The sequence below is a fragment of the Scomber scombrus genome, chromosome 9 (genome assembly GCF_963691925.1).
Source record: "Scomber scombrus chromosome 9, fScoSco1.1, whole genome shotgun sequence".
NCBI lineage: Eukaryota > Metazoa > Chordata > Actinopteri > Scombriformes > Scombridae > Scomber > Scomber scombrus.
The window spans coordinates 9535429-9548398 of record NC_084978.1 but is presented as its reverse complement, the minus strand read 5'-3'; the positions used below and the strand labels follow the sequence as shown (position 1 = coordinate 9548398).

The following is a 12970-nucleotide window of genomic DNA, read 5'->3' as shown; positions in this document are numbered from 1 at the left end:
ATTTCTCCATCTTGAAGACAAACACTTATCTTTGTTTTGTAACGATTTAAAATAATTTTGCTTCATAGACCACCTATAACAAGACAACCACTTTTAGATGTATTAAAACAAGGTTACCAAATAGTTCAACCAGAAGTGTTTGTCAGGATTTTAAATTTTGGTTTAAAAATCCATTGTCCTCTTAGTGCAATCCTTCCTGCCTTTTGAGTTTTCACTATCCACAAAATAGGTTTTAAAAAGGTGTAAAAGTTTCCCTTTCCACATAATCTACTTTATATAGAACTACTAAAATACCTTTTGGAGAAATTGTATCTCCATGACTTAATTTCTACACACTATTCCATATTTTTGAAAATTGGCAAGTCCTGTTATTTTAAAAGACCCATGTCTGTCTTATAGCAATGGTCAAATGCCTAAGCTAACACTGAAAAGGTTGCTTTTCTTGCTTAAAACACTCAGAAGGTCCCTTCATAGTGCACTTACAATGTAAGCGATGGGGTCCAAAATCCATGGTCCTCTTTTTTGTGAAAAGTCTTTATCTGAAGCGAATGAAGAGTTTCAGCCGTCCAAATTAACAACTTTTGACTTTACAGTCTTTTTATCTCCAAAATCCCTAACTTTGTTACTACACCGCTGTCTACGAAAACAGAGAGAAATTAAAGCTGAAAAGACTTAAAATTCGGCAAATATCCACTTAATATGACTAAGACTGATAAAGCCTTGTATAAGCTTCAGATAAACCTTTAAATGCATTTTTGCACAAAAAGACTGGACTGTGTCCCCCATTACTTGCGTTAAAAGCACATTTGAAGAGGGTCTTTAAGTAGCCAGTATGAACAGGAGGAATAGTGAAGAAAACCTGGGCACCTGACGGACTGTTGTTTTAAGGCATACATTAAAGATTTTGACCATATCCTTTAATGTGTTTCCTGCCTAAGATAGTCCAGTTTAAGGAGGTTGACGTCTAGAACATATCTGAATTGGTTTAAGAAATAAACTAAAATGTGTGTAAAATGGTTGAGTGTAAACTCCCCCTCCCCCCAGTTCACTCAAACATTATTGAGGACATGACCTCAGCCCTCAATGGCAGATCCAACTCACCCTGCTCTTTGTTCTGTCGTTTTTGTGTTTAATGTAACCACATTTCATAACATTTTAAATGATTTTTTACACAATTCACTCTATTCCTTGTGGGTTTTAACCACATTTGTTAGAAAATGTTATTAAAGCTAGCAGAAAAAAACCCCGGAACATTAGAGCATTTTAATTATGTGTCCTTATTACTTGTGAGCTTCTTATCTGGACAGATCTGAGGATTAAATTCATATTTTTGATGAAGGCTACCGATTTTGTCATTACGTAACAGAAAATTAGCTTTTAATGTTATGTAAGTTTTCATTTTTTATGTCATAATCATTGTTTCATGAGTTCGTTTAACAAGCCTCGTTGGTAAAAGAAAACCAAAAACATCCATGCTTTTTACAGCCTTTGGATCAAAGAAAGTCTATTTGAGTCAATGTAGCCATTCTTTGACCCCTTTGTGGAAACCAAGGAAGGCTTTACCAATAAATGTGCATATTAACATAAAATTCTGCCTGAAAAAAGTATAAGATTTGTCATATATTTCTGATAATTCAATTTAGAGTTATCTTTTAGTATTCAAAACAGTACCATTTTCCAAAATAACATAAAATGGTTATCAATATGGCTGCTGGGGGCCGAAGCATTATCCCCTGCCCCCATCTGTTTTCTGCAAAGACCCGCCTCTTGTCTCCTACTCTGCCTCTGATTGGCTCTACCTCTGCTATCCAACCATCTCACTCCTCATGCCAAAATCCGACCAATCAAACCAACGAAGGCGACGAGTACCAGCCAATCAGAGACGAATGCAACGAGTACGAGCCAATCAGAGGCCGAGTAGGGCGGGTCTTGGCGGGACGCGGGTACGGAGGATGTGTCGTCACAGCGCGTGCTATATAAATACAGCTGCGTTCTATCCCCTCCTCCATTTTGAGATTAGCACGCCATCAATTTTTATTACGTGACTAAAGCTCGTCATTAATTTAAAAAAAAAAAAATGACCGACCAGCTTTGTAAACTCTTTGTCGGCGGGCTAAACGTGGACACCGACGACGATGGCCTGCGCAAGCACTTCGAGCAGTACGGGACGCTGACCGACTGCGTTGTGGTCGTGAACAAGCAGCTGCAGAGGTCCCGCTGCTTTGGCTTTGTCACCTACTCCACACCGGAGGAGGCCGACGCAGCCATGGCAGCCAGGCCGCACACCGTCGATGGAAACTCCGTCGAGGTAAAGCGCGCCGTTGCGAGAGAGGACGCAAACAAACCAGAGGCCCTCGCCAAGGTGAAGAAGATATTCGTCGGCGGGTTGAAAGACGACATCGAGGAGGAGCACCTGAGCGAATATTTCTCTCAGTACGGCGAGATCGAGAAGGCCGAAGTCATCTCGGAGAAGGAGACCGGGAAGAAACGCGGCTTCGGCTTTGTTTACTTCACTGATCACGATGCTGCCGACAAAGCAGTGGTGGTGAAGTTTCACACCGTCAATGGACACAAAGTGGAGGTGAAGAAAGCCCTCACCAAGCAGGAGATGCAGGCGGCCAACAGGACCGGCATGGCGCCCAGAGGCAGACCGGGCAGAGGCATGAGGGGGAATCAAAATGGCTACGGCAGCAGAGAGTACGGCGGAAACTACAACTACGGAAATGGCGGAGGCTACAACGGTGGCGGCTACGGAGGGTATGGAGGAGGACCATATGGGGGTGGCGGCTATGGTGACCAGGGCAGCGGCTATGGAGGTGGAAATGGCTATGGCAATGAGTTTGGTAGCGGCTACGGGCAGCACTCTTCTGGGTACGGCCCCATGAAAGGGCCTCCTTTCGGCGGCCAGAGGAGCGCCGCTCCCTACACCCGAGGAGGGGGAGGAGGAGGTGGATACCCGAGGGGGGGTGGATACGGCGGCGGCTATTAAAAAAAAAAGACTGCACATCTGGAAAACAAAAACCACCCCACCGCCTGCCATAAGTTACCTCCAGCCAGGATTTGGACGTCAAAACTCAATAATCAGTAACGGGGCGTCTGCCGTGCTATCCAACCATGGCAGAGATACGGACACAGAGACCCCCCTCTCTCTCCCCCCCTAATCATAATGAAGACCTCAAAAACACAAACAGGTAGGAAGGTCACTTCCCAGAAAACCTGATTTAAAAACGAGCAGCTGTTGCCGTTCAACTAGGACACGTTCAAAAATAAAGAATAAAAAAAATACAAAAGTACAGTGATCCATTTTTATGTAGTTGTCGTTTAGAGTTGGAATATTTTTTATTTGCGTTTATTCGCTGTTTTTTGGAAGAAAATTTCGATGTAGGATTGTTCTCATTTGCTCTCAAGTTCTATGGTTATTTCAATATTTTGCATTTTTAAGAAAAAGCATCTAGATTTGTTTTATGGATTAAGATTAGTGTGATTTATTTTTTATTTTTCCCAATGTATGAGGATGAGAAAGCATGTTTTTGTGGTTTTTTGGATTTCATAGCTTTGTCATACTTGATAACAACAACAATCTGTATAATTATTTTTTACTTGGGTCATTTAGTAAAAGGCGGGGAGGTGATACTGCAGGATCCAGTTTCCTTGTGTCCTTCCCCATACTGTGTTCAATACTCAAACTCTCCTCACGCATAGTAATAGTTTCAGTCTAAATATTGTTCATTTTTCCCATTTACCTGTAGCAATATCCTAATGTATATTGTATACTTTCATGTCTGGAGAACAAAACTTACTGTTAAAACACTTTGGTATGCATATGTATGTTCATTTTAAATAAAACGTTATACCACTTAGCTTAGTTATTTTACTTATTTAACCAGGCTTCCTCAAGTTTATCCACAGGTTTTATAAGTGACATCACCTTGTTGATCTATAGTTACAAGGCATCTCTCCCACTGTTTATTCCCTTACTCTCAGGTGGGTGAAATGGTTACAGAATGGTAGTCTACCCACAGCCAATGCATGTAGGCTTTGTAGGGTTTGACCTCCTTTTTTGCTTTTTAAAAAATGTGTTTTTAGACACTGCTAATATGACTTCACATTTCTCTTTTTTACATATTTGAATACATCTTTATGTCAACATGAGGGCTCTGATATTTATCTTTGATTATTCCTATATTTAGGTGTTCTTACTCGTATTCCAGTATGCTATCCCAGCCTTAATAGCCGTAGCAGTTTGTTTGTAGGCTACATCAGGACCCTGTTGATTACCTGGGGTCGATTGTGATAGGAGTCTGAAATATCTCATTAGGATATCCACATCCAGCAAACTAGGTATGTAAATCAACCTGTCTTCACTCTGTGTTGGTCAACCATGTATGGATTATCTTTGAGATGGTGCACAAGTGTGCCATTATTTATCTTAAACAACTTATCACTTACACATTAATCATAGCTTTAAATGCGTCTTATCTAGCTAATCTAAGTTAAAAACAAACCAAAGGGGGGGTTACTCAATTTGGTCTTTTACTGAACTTTTAAAGTGGGTGGAAGGGGACCCAAATTGTTCCACCATTTTAAAATAATGGAACGAGTAAATTGGTGTCTCCTCCATAAAACCTTGATCTGGCCAGTGTCTCACTCTGTTTCTCTCCCATCTCCTCCAGGTTGCTACGGTAACCTGGCCACGAGGACATCACCCTGAAAACGATGGGGTGTGTGTCTGCACGCCGACGGGGGGACCGGAGAGTGGTTGTGCCTTCTCCCCCTCAGGTGAAGTCAGTTTACAGACAGGATTCCCCAGTGTGGTCAAAATGCATTTGAACAAGTCTTAACATGGTTTTAATGTCAATGGTTTTTATTGAAGATGTGATGAGTTTTTTTAAGTATCTGGAGAATTTTGATGACACAGTGCTCAGGTGCTTTAATGTTCTCTTAGTGACCAGCACTTAATCACCGACCTGTGAAGTGATTTGACCATAACATGGAAGGCAGTGGTTCTCAACCGGTTTTTAGTGATTTTTTTTTTTTTTTAAACCCTTAAATTAACGATGGATACAAGTTTAGTGTCGTAAAGATTTTACTTTTATTATGGATATATTGAGGTCATTATTGACAAAAATTGTTATAATTTTGTTATGTAAACATCTTGTGACCCCCTCAGATTTATCTTAAAGGTAGGTACGAGCCCCCATAGGTTGGGAACCACTGACTTGAGTGCTGCTTATGATCCAAGAGAAGAGTTTGCACTTTGGGCACTGTGGGTTTCAAAATAAAATAAAACGTTTATTATAATCTTTGTCTTGTATTTCTTATAGTGTGTACATGTTATTTTACAGTGTGCTGTGAGTTATGGCTATAATTGAGTAAAATAGGTGCAGGTAAGTACATATTCTTGGGTGTAGCCTTTGGATAACTTGACTTATTGGATTTGTGTGTTTGAATGTTTTCCCTCCTTTTTTGAGGTATGTTAACAAGGGAATATGTCTATGAAACTTGAAACAACTAGAAGGTTTATAACCTACATTTGCATTAATGAGCATATGTCTGCAGACTTCAAGACAGTGAACAATGATGGAAATGTGCGTGCTCTTTGTAAAAACTAATGGATTGGTCAATCAGGAATAAGCTCTAATGTGCAGCAGTATTTGTGATGTGCACAATATGAAACATTTTTTTAATAGGCTCATAATGCACTTAAGTGGAGACCAAAATACAAAGTTTATCTAAAGCTTCAAGTAGATAATTTTCAATGTTAGTCTTTTAACTACCAAAGTCCGTCATGTTAATATACTTAACCGAAGCTCAACAGGGAAACATTGGAGGAAACCAAAGCAGAAGTCCATTTGATGTGACCTGTTGAAGCCTAATACTTTCAAATAAACTCAACTTTAAAGTGCATTAAACTGGCCAGTATGAACATTATTTCAGAGAGCAAAATCCGTGTTCATATGGGAAATACCAAAACTGAATATATCCTTTAAACTGCCCTTAAACCTCACAAGACCTCTAAAGGGGGTTCAATTTTGCAGCTACACGAAATGTTCATTGTTCAGCCATTAAAACCTGATTGAGATAATTTTAACCTATTACACTTTACAGTCGTAAGATAATTTTATTCAGGTCTCTTGGCTCTGAAGTAGGTAACAAATGATCACTATCTGCAGTATTTGCATGTGGACCCATCTGCAGCTCTGCACGCTGCCTCTAAATTATTAATGGGAAACTGAGTCAACGCTCTGATCAACACGTTACTATTGTGTGGAGATGTCCTCAGAGGATGATGCATTTCATCATTAAATGCACTCAGAAAAAAAGTTTACGAATATTTTATTAGAAATTAGATCAAAATAGCCACAGAAATATTTAACTCTCTGGAGGTGTACATAAAGATCTTGGGCAGGGATGCTTTTCTTTTAGAACAAAAATTATGCTGTAGATGTTTGTGCAGTGGTGTGGTCGTATTTTGCTACAGATTATACTGAAACAAATTCGAATGATTTTATACCGTTTCTTCCATTATTAAATACAGAAGTAAAGGCCAGTGACCAGCATGTTTAAGGGAAATATTTTCAGTCTTCTGCAGCGTTCTGTCATTGTAATTTTTAGGTCTTCAAGTCTGCTGACCCAATGTTGACCAGTACTTAAAAACCAATGCATTACTGTTTGCGAGGACTGAGAGGTTTTTATTTTTTATTTAAAAGGTAATCTGAAAAGATTCCGCTAATTGAGCGACCATGACTGAGGCATAAAGTGCTCTCAATCATTACCCCAACAGATAAAAGAGAAATATGTGCTGAAACTCTCTTTGGCATCAGTACCGCAGCTCAGAGGGATTTGGGGGATTTTCAAAATTAATGGATTGGCTGTGATCTTCCAGATGCATTTACAGTAAAACAAAACTGCGGCAACCATAAGAGCCTTAAAATCTCAAAACAAAAGACGTGCTTTTAATTACAAAATCACTGCCATTGAGATATCAAAGTAAAAGTCTTTTATTGGAACAATGAGTTTTAAAAATACCTACAAATTCAAGTATCCTAACACTCCATTTTCCTAAAATTGGAGGAACAAGTATTTTTTAATTACCTAAAATCCCATCTGATGCACTGTAATGCTTTGGGAGACCTGGTGTAACATAAAAGTATATGTAGTGTGATGCTTGACATTGGTTAACGGGAGTGTAAATGTTACTTTTGTTCTCTTACCTTTTTATAGGATAATGGTGCTTGACGATTTCTGATCCCGTAGCAGAAACATCTGTAATACTGGCCGTGCTTTTTATGGATCCACAATAAATTATATATTTTTATATACCAAGAGACTTGTTATGTTACTTTTTTTACATTGAGGATCGGTTGGTTTGCATGTCACTATTGTTTCCCTTGGTGATAACCGTCATGAAGGGGGATCCAACAGAAAGTCGGGGGTTATGCCGTGTCGATGAGCCCAAAGATCTGAAATTGGTGAATATGTGTATCATTCAAAGAAGTTGTAATCAGAAAACCTGCTAATCTGACTACATTTTCAGGTTTTTAGAGTGCGTTAATGCATGTCCAATTAAATCCTTTAAATATTTGGTGCAGCTACAGGCAAAAGGATTGGCTTGGCTGTGGTAATGATAGTGTTTCCATCTTGAGCAGATGGGATGGTAGTCCTCTCCATGTACGTCTCCCATTTACAACCTAATCACTTGGTTTCTACATCTTGTTGGGAAAGTGTTAAAAGGAGCTCCTGAAGACCTGAGTTTACAGTTGGATGATTAACCTAAACCAATGTAGCTTTCCTGGTGAGAAGTCGATGTCAACTTGCCACAAATGCCAGTCGGAGCGATAATGGTTTCAAAAGACGACCAGTACTGACTCCAAATATCTCTGTGTTTCAATATGCGTTAATGAGCTGTTGAGTTAATGTAGGTTGGAGAAGCATCTTGAAACTCTTTTTGGCAGCGTTGGTGGGTGAAAGACAAGTTTCGAGGAAGTCTGACTTAAGTTTAACTTTTAAAAGTTAAGATTTACTCAAAGCCACTTTAAAGCATACAATATGATCGGGCTTATTTCACTGGTAAGAACTAAATTACACAAGTTTAAAGGACAGGACTGTTTTGTTTTTCTTAAATTCACAATGACAACAGCTTGAATGTTCACAGCTGCGGAGTAGCACATATTTAACTATTTAACACAGTATGAAGAATTAAAATATTTAAATTAAAGGTCACACAAGTAGAACAGCCTTGTGCGTCAAAGAAACCAAAACTATGGAACTTGTATTTGTTTCAGTGTGTTGGTGGCTCCTGTGTTTACTAAAGACTCAAGACCAGTGTGACCAGTTTTTCTAGACTAAAGTGATGGATAAATAACTTGGGGGAAATAACACAAACAATTTAAATATGCATTTATACAAATCTTCAGTATGTTTGGTTATGCCACTCAATATGACACACCAGCCTCCATGTGTTGAAAAGACTCTTAGGATACCCTTCAAATTGAGAAAAAGTCTAACTTGAGAAGGCAGTCAGGGATTTCAGTGTTGAAAGGGCCAAAAATCTGAATTTGGCGAGCATATTTGTTTCATTCAACCAGGTTGTGATCATAAAACCTGCTGATCTGATGAAATTTTCAGGTATTTGGAGAGCGTGTGTCCAATCCAGTGCTTTAAATATTTAGTGCTGTTGGAGGAAAGGGGGATTGGCTTGGCGGTGTTAACATAGTTTTTCCATCTTGAGGGAATGAATTGGATTTACTTTTTGATATTATACATTTGATGGTATACATTTGAAAAAAGTCCACATTAGTCCACAGCGTTCAGCAGTATCAGAACTGTTCAAATTCACCTATTTCCTCTAACTGGACCTAACAGTGTTCAGTTCATTCAACATCCACTGTTACATATTTGAATTATTGCAGATGTCACTTTTAATTTTTGCAATTGTCATAATTTCTTGGTCTAGTAGCACAGACCATATTTCCCTTGTGCAGTCAATGATATATCAATTTCAAAACGTATTACATTCTGCAAATCGATTTTAACTTTTAAATTATTCATTTAACATCATTACTGCTTTGTTGTTTTTTATGATTTCATTACGTACTCTTGTTATTATGTTTTTATTTAGTTTTAGTCTTCGTTTGTTGTTCAGGTATAAGGAGGAAAGCTTTGATTTGTAGAGGCTGAACAGGATGAAAGAATGCATGACACCAAATCCAGTTTACGAAGTAATTGTTTATTAAAGGTATCGTATTGTGCAAAACCATTTTATTTATTCTTTAACTGAAACGAAAACAAAGCCAATTTTATCTGTGTTTGTTTCGTTTTAGTTCGTTTTGCATTGTTCATTGCAGGGGCAGAGCTAGAGAGTAGCTTTTGGGGCTGCAGTCGCGAATGTTTTCCTAAAAGCCCCAAATCCTTGATTTTATTTTTTGATCTGTTGAGTTTTTTTTAACAGTGACTTCAACAAACTGCTTACTGAATCTGAGTGAGTTTACCTAGAGTGAAACTTCTGAAGACATTTCAGTTGAGGCAGTAGCCGGGTTTACATGTAGCCTAATAATCCAATTAGAATCAGTTTAGAAACACAAACCGAATGAAAATGCTCCATGTAAACACCTCAATCGGAATAAACAGGCCCAATCCAAATGGAATTTCAGAGGGGTAGAATATTCCTTTCCCCAAACCGATCAAAGGTAAAAATGTTATCATGTAAATGGTGAAACGGAAAGTTGTCTCACTGCGTTCTTTCTGCTCATGCTCTGCCTTGACGTAGCCTAAATGCGCTCACTTGTAGATATGGCAGCTTCCAAGCAGAGCAACTGGTCCACAGCGGAGAGCTTGTTTCTAATTCAAACTATAAAATACTTTTATTATTATCGCACGTATTATCCTACGCCGCCTCCTCCTTTGTGCCTCCAGTAGGAGCGCCTTATTATCAAGCTGTTGCTTGAGTAAAGTGTCACAACAACAGCAACTACTGTGCTAATCAGTAGACAGATTTCCATCTTTGGTCAATCACATGATGTCAACATCAATGTGTGCATGTCAAACAGCTGCAAAACGCCTGTTCTGATTAAATGCGGTGACGCATGTAAACACCAGATCAGAATAGATCACGTCACATGTAAACAGTTGTCCTGAAATCTTCAATCGGAATGAAAAAAAGTCCATATAAACCTGGCTAGTGTTACTGAGTTAAATGTTAATGTAATATTTTTTTATTTTCCTTTTGATCTAATGCCTTATTCATTCCTTTATTTCTATGTACATTCTATTTAGAAAACAGATAGTAAGGACCAAAATAAATCTACTACTACTACCACTAGTGTTTGCAGTAGTCATACAATGCAGTAAAATTAAAATCTGCACAAATGAATTCAAAAAAGAAAGTGGCCTTGGCTCTATACATCCACCACTGCTTCGTTGTAGTTTATATTTTTATTTCAGTTAACATAATTATGTTTTTCACTGCTACAGTTTGAATTGAGTCTTAGCTTTCGTTGACTATAACAATAACCCTGCCCTCAAAGGTCGAAATCCACGCTTCTCCCTTTTTTTTCTTTCTCCTCAGCTCATTGAACTCAGGGATTTCCGACAGGCTTTGAAGGCAGCACCGACGTGACTTACCGGCCAGCCAATTGTGGGAGGAGATTTTTTCAAGCTGACCAATCAGAGACGGAGACGTTTTACGAAGGCGAGTGCGTCCCGCCCCCCGCCTTCCTGACGTTGCTCATTGAAGAAGAAGAGGGACGGTCTCCGCTCACCAGCCTCACACAGAAAATTCAGTCATGACGGCCAAACTTTGTAAGCTTTTTGTCGGCGGTCTCAACGTGGAGACGACGGAAGATGGCCTCCGCGCGTATTTCGAGCAGTACGGCACGCTGAGCGACTGCGTTGTGGTGATGAACCAGCAGCTCGGACGGTCCCGCTGCTTCGGCTTCATCACCTACTCGACGCCGGAGGAGGCCGACGCAGCAATGGCGGCTAAGCCACATGTCGTTGAAGGCAACAACGTGGAGCTGAAGAGGGCCATAGCGCGGGAGGACGCCAACAACCCAGACATCCTCGCCAATGTCAAGAAAATCTTCGTCGGTGGAGTGAAAGACCACATCGAGGCGGACAACCTGAGCGAGTACTTCTCTCAGTTCGGCGTGGTGGAGAAGGCCGAGATCATCTCCGACAAGCAGACCGGCAGGAAGAGAGGCTTCGGCTTTGTCTTCTTCGAGGACACCGACTCCGCCACCAAAGCCGTGCTCACCAAGTTTCACACCATCAACGGGAACAAGGTGGAGGTGAAGAAGGCCCTTACCAAGCAGGAGATGTCCACCGGCGGCCGCGGCGGAGGGAGAGGTCGAGGCAGAGGGATGCAGAGCTATGGCGGCGGAAGAGGAGGTGGTGGCGGCTATGGAGGAGGCTACGGCGGCGGCGGCTATGGAGGAGGCTACGGTGGAGGCTATGGAGGTGGCTACAACGGCAGTGGAGGCTACGGGGGGGGTTATGGAGGGGGTTACGAAGAATACGATACCCAGATGGGGGGTGACTACAGTAATGGTGACTTTGGGGACGGCTACGGACAGCAGCACTCCAGCTATGGTGCAGTGAAGGGGGGCAATTACTCCTACAGGAGCGGGGCTCCTTACAACCGAGGAGGAGGAGGTGGTGGCTATGGCAGGGGTGGTGGATTTGGAGGTGGCTATTAGTTTAGTCAAGTTTTTTTTTTCTTTCAGATGTCCATTTGGGGGGAAAATAATTCAGATTACAATGAACTTGAATTCACACACACAAACACACATGCATAACACAAGCCTAGGTGGGGGTGAGGAGGGGGGGTCTTTTGTTGAGGTTAATTAAATGGAGCTGTGCCCATCACCCACACTGAATGAATGAGACTGTCCTCTGGATCATGGCTGCCCCCCCATCTGTCCTCTTATTCCACACAATATGGACTTTACTACTAAGAATTGTGAATTATTGAATTGTACTTTTTTTTGTTATGTTGAGAAAAAAGGGGGGGGAGGGAAGGGGGTTGACTTGTATTTGAACCATTTGTAAAGCCGTAATCAATGTCAGTCACTGCTTCTCAACTCAGAAATTGAGTTTGTTTGTCTTGCAAACCAGTCAGATGTCTGTTATTTTTTGCATCATGAACTCAGGGTTTTAAGTGAAGTTGGTGGCAGTGTCGGGCAGCATGGGACTCGATTGCTTGAGTTTCTTGATCCTAAACACTTTCTGTGAGTTTTTTTTTCTGGAGAAATGTCACAGACCTTTTTTTTTGTTAACTGTAAATTACTTTTCCCACCTAACCCGTCCCATTACAGGCTTTGTTTAGATTAAAACTGTTTGAACTCATTGTGTTCAGTTCACCCCTATGTTTTATTCTGGTTTTATTAAAGTTTTTAATGTTTTGAAAGTCTACCTTTTGTCCTAATTCCAGTTTTGAGGTTATATATTTCAGCAGTTCATACATTATAAGCAGCACTAATGACATAACTTATCTTTTTATAACTTTTGTAAGTTGAGTTCACTAAGATGCCACCAGGAGGGAGTATTGCCCATAAATTCATGAATTTCCAGTTCATCGGCCATTTTATACAAGCACAGATTAACGTGGGTGGTGGAAAAATCTGATTTTGTACATTATCACAAACTACTTTTGAACAGACTGGATCCCCTGATTGAAGTTTCTCCAAATATCAATTATCAGACAGCCTTTGAATTACTTTACAATAGTGAGTTCAACTTTAACGTTACGTGAATCCCACACAAAATAGGGCTTATTTAGTATATGAATGATTTGTTTAAATTTATTCCTCCTTACATTGGACTACTTTTACTCTTTTTTTTTTTTTAAGTTATGCATTAATTGCATTACTTTTCTTTGGGTGATCTAGTCTGGTGTCTAAAGTTATTAAAGAAAATAAAAACTTTACTTCCCTAAATTCATATCTCCCTTTGACTCCACACGTGTCATCTC

The 12970-nt window shown here is 40.1% G+C and overlaps 2 protein-coding genes across 3 annotated transcripts; both read left to right on the top strand.

The window, feature by feature from the left end:
- The first annotated feature begins 2025 nt into the window (after positions 1 to 2025).
- Positions 2026 to 7326, top strand: LOC133985938 (heterogeneous nuclear ribonucleoprotein A0-like). Its single transcript, XM_062425689.1, has 2 exons — positions 2026 to 3191; positions 4674 to 7326. The coding sequence occupies exon 1, from the start codon at positions 2078 to 2080 to the stop codon at positions 2987 to 2989; it is 912 nt and encodes a 303-aa protein (XP_062281673.1). The 5' UTR covers positions 2026 to 2077; the 3' UTR covers positions 2990 to 3191; positions 4674 to 7326.
- On the top strand, positions 4674 to 12406 carry LOC133985937 (heterogeneous nuclear ribonucleoprotein A0-like). Of its 2 annotated transcripts, XM_062425688.1 has the most exons (3): positions 4674 to 4779; positions 10568 to 11391; positions 11437 to 12406. In XM_062425688.1, exons 2-3 carry the CDS (start codon positions 10785 to 10787, stop codon positions 11694 to 11696), a joined length of 867 nt encoding a protein of 288 aa, XP_062281672.1. In that variant the 5' UTR covers positions 4674 to 4779; positions 10568 to 10784; the 3' UTR covers positions 11697 to 12406. The 2 variants fall into 2 exon arrangements, with proteins under 2 accessions (XP_062281672.1, XP_062281671.1); XM_062425687.1 differs by having other exon boundaries at positions 10568 to 12406.
- The last annotated feature ends 564 nt before the right edge of the window (positions 12407 to 12970 follow it).